The sequence below is a fragment of the Chaetodon auriga genome, chromosome 6 (assembly GCF_051107435.1).
Source record: "Chaetodon auriga isolate fChaAug3 chromosome 6, fChaAug3.hap1, whole genome shotgun sequence".
In the NCBI taxonomy this organism is placed as follows: Eukaryota; Metazoa; Chordata; class Actinopteri; order Chaetodontiformes; family Chaetodontidae; genus Chaetodon; species Chaetodon auriga.
The window spans coordinates 8,164,124-8,167,433 of record NC_135079.1 but is presented as its reverse complement, the minus strand read 5'-3'; the positions used below and the strand labels follow the sequence as shown (position 1 = coordinate 8,167,433).

At 41.8% G+C, this 3,310-nt stretch overlaps 1 protein-coding gene across 1 annotated transcript; it reads left to right on the top strand.

Annotated features, from left to right (window-relative positions):
* Nucleotides 1–311: 311 nt before the first annotated feature.
* Nucleotides 312–1,849, top strand: LOC143321687 (uncharacterized). The gene has a single exon (XM_076732202.1). The coding sequence runs from the start codon at nucleotides 439–441 to the stop codon at nucleotides 1,453–1,455; it is 1,017 nt and encodes a 338-aa protein (XP_076588317.1). The 5' UTR covers nucleotides 312–438; the 3' UTR covers nucleotides 1,456–1,849.
* The last annotated feature ends 1,461 nt before the right edge of the window (nucleotides 1,850–3,310 follow it).

The window sequence follows — 3,310 nt, the reverse complement described above, 5'->3', positions numbered from 1 at the left end:
CATACTCAGCTCAGAGTTATTTATATACATGACAGTCAATATTTCTTAAAATAGAAGCTTTCATTTCATGGTTTCGTTCAGCAACTTTTTGACCACCATTGTTTTGCGATCAGGTCATGCTCAGAATGAATTACGACATCAGTCACATTTATTCATGTCAGAGGAAAATGGTAGTTGCAACACGACTTTGGTGATGTTTTTTTGTCGTCTTAAGAGAACTGAGAGTAGACTCTTGGCTAATAGTGTTTCCTTCCCACTGAGGATTCACTTCTCTCTGACGGATTTGAAGTCTGTCATTTATGTGCCAGTTGTAGTCTGGTTGCAAATACGACAACTTGTCTTGACAGGACTGCTTCTTAGTCTACTTTTTACCCTAATCAACAGATTAGATTAAGGACAAAGGAAATAATTAAACACTTGGTCTATTTTTTGTCCATCATGGCGTGCTTTCATACCACACTCGGAGTTATCATTCTGTCAGGATTCATCAACCTTTCAGCAGCAAACAAGGTCACATGTGAGCTCTACGCTGCCGTTGGGCAGAGTCTGACTTTGCCTTTTGTCTACGACCGACTGGCTAACTCACATGTGCTGAGATGGACTCATAATGACAAAATCATTTTCTACAGACAGCAAGGCAGAGTGTCTGTTGGAAAGCCAGGGGACATCTCTGCAACTGGATCTCTTTTGCTGAAGAACCTACAACTGTCAAGTGCAGGGGCGTACCAGGCAAATGTGCTGAATCCCAATGGCACATTGGCTAAAACATGGACTGGCAATCTCTGTATGATGGACAAGGTATCAAAACCTCAACTCACTTATAGCTGCGACTTCAAGTCTAGTGCTGTCAATCTGAACTGCCATGTAGCTAATCCTCAGGGTTTGGCGTTCTCATGGATACTCGACGAAAATACTTTAACAAGCGAAACAAGACAAAAGCTGAGCATATCCCTGGCACAGCTGAAAGGGGAGAGGAACTTTACATGTGGTGTGGCAAACAAAGTCAGCCAGGCGAAGAGCGACACTGTTCGTGTAACCTGTAAAAGTCCGTCACCACCAACTTTGCTTTGTTTTGCATCCAAAACCGTTGTGGCAGTGCTTGGGGGAGGAACATGTCTGATTCTGCTTTTGCTCACCATTATCATCGCATTATGTTGCTGTCCGAGACGTACCAAAACTCAAAAGAGAATGAGGGATAAAGGGGAGCTCGGGATGCTTTCTTTAAGCAAACGAGAGCCGGACTCCATCAGCCCAGAGTATGAGACTATGCACGCGACAGAGGATCCTCCAACCCCGAGCCCCGAGCCTTCACCCAGTGGCTGTTACAACAGTGCTTCTCAGCCTGAAGCTCCGACTGAAAACACACCTCCACAGCTCTCCACGCCGGCTGAAGAACAACGACCTTCACCGGTGCCAAAACCGAGGACGAAGGGCCCCCAGACACCAAACGTCTGAATGCGGAACTGAGACCTGGAGCAAGAAGAGGAACTAAAACTAAAAGAGATGTTTTTAGCAAATCAGCAGGCTAAATCAGGATGTGCAGCGAGTTTGGGAGGGAGAACTTGATGCTGCAATGTCTTTATTTTTCTTAGCAACTTTAAGTGTGAAACCATGGCTTAGATCTGTTGTTACTGTTTTAAATGTAGCAGTTGCGGTGGTGAAGTTCAGGGTTGTGCACGTTATGAAACAAGAAACTGCCGAGTGAATTTCAAAACTGATGTTGTTCCAGTTTGTTAACGTTATGGATGTTCTCATCTGTTTCTTTGTGAATTCTTTAACTGCACAGCTGATGTACTTTGTTCTAATTGTTATAAATAAAGCAAATTCCAGACAAAGTGTTGATATAATAAATCAAGGTAAGGTTGGTGATATTATACATTTTTCATATTATCAGCAAATCTCATGAAAAAGCTAAAACCAACAAAGCTTTATTCTGTCTTTCAGTACCTTCCAGCTATCTTAACCCTGCATGTGGCACTCAGCCACAGGTTCATCGGTTCCAACTGAACATTTTTTGAAAAGGCTAAATAATTTTATAAAACTCTAAACTGAGTACACTGTGATTTATTTGGGAACTAATTTCAGCGGCGGATTAATACACATTTGGTGTTCTAGCAGTGTGTGTGTGTGTGTGAGAGAGATCAACTCCAAATAAACTCCAGGGGCAGCGTTCATTATAATGAAGGAACATGTGACGGCGTGGTTCAGTGTTTTTAATAGATTTGGGACAACAATGGTGATCTATGACACAGAGAGGTATGTCAGGCTTTGGATACACAGACAATACTTGCTCATACTGATTCATGTCGGTTGTCATCTTTTCATGAGAAACTTGATGACACTAAGAAAATATAGAACATTTCTTATTAATATGACTTTAAGCTTGTTTTGGTAAACATTGATTCGTATAGTATGAGAACTGTTTTATGTGTCACAGCAAAGACATATTCTTCATTTTTCAGACTGTTTTTAGCAGCTACACTGATAATTACACACACTCTAAATGATAATCTTTCAAAATGAACAGTCTGATTTTCTGTAATCACACTGTATTTTTACCTGTATTGTGTTTGAAATAAACAGGGTTGTCAGAGATGATCACATTGCTCATATTTGTATGGAAAACTACATTAAGCAGCTTATCTGTGTCAAACACAGCCCTTTGTTCCAGCTTCTTACTTGTCAGCATTCTTGCACTTATTAAAATTTGCTTGCTTGCAAGAAGTTATTAAAGGGAGAAAAAAATCAATAGAGGAATGGATTAGCTAAGGCAAATATCTATTATCTCCAATGGGTAAATGGTAATCCACACATGAAAGTGTTTGCTGTCTCGCCTAATGCTGTGTGACAGCCACATAATGGAATCCCCCTGAGCGTCATCGCCTAAAACTTACAAGCCAATGTCATCTTTTGTCAGGCCCTGCTCCACTCCTGCTCTCTTTACATGGCTGAAATTTCGGTCCAGCCGGCAGGGATTTGGCAGTAAAGCTGGTATCTGCTCCTGGAACAACGCCATTTGTCTTTCTTGAGAAACACTGAGACATGGTGGGCAACGCGCCTCGTCACTTCCCCTCACCAGCTAAAAATGTGCACCATATACACGGACAGACAGATCGACAGCACACATGCACATATATAGGCATCCTGTATTACACACACACACACACACACACGCACACACACAAGGGGCCGCATTTCATGATACAACTTAATGAAACACATCTCCTATGCCCTGAAAATGGAAGGGAAATACTTCTGAAATGTGTTTAATCAGTGGCTCTTGGAGTCTAGAGGATATACCCTTTTGATC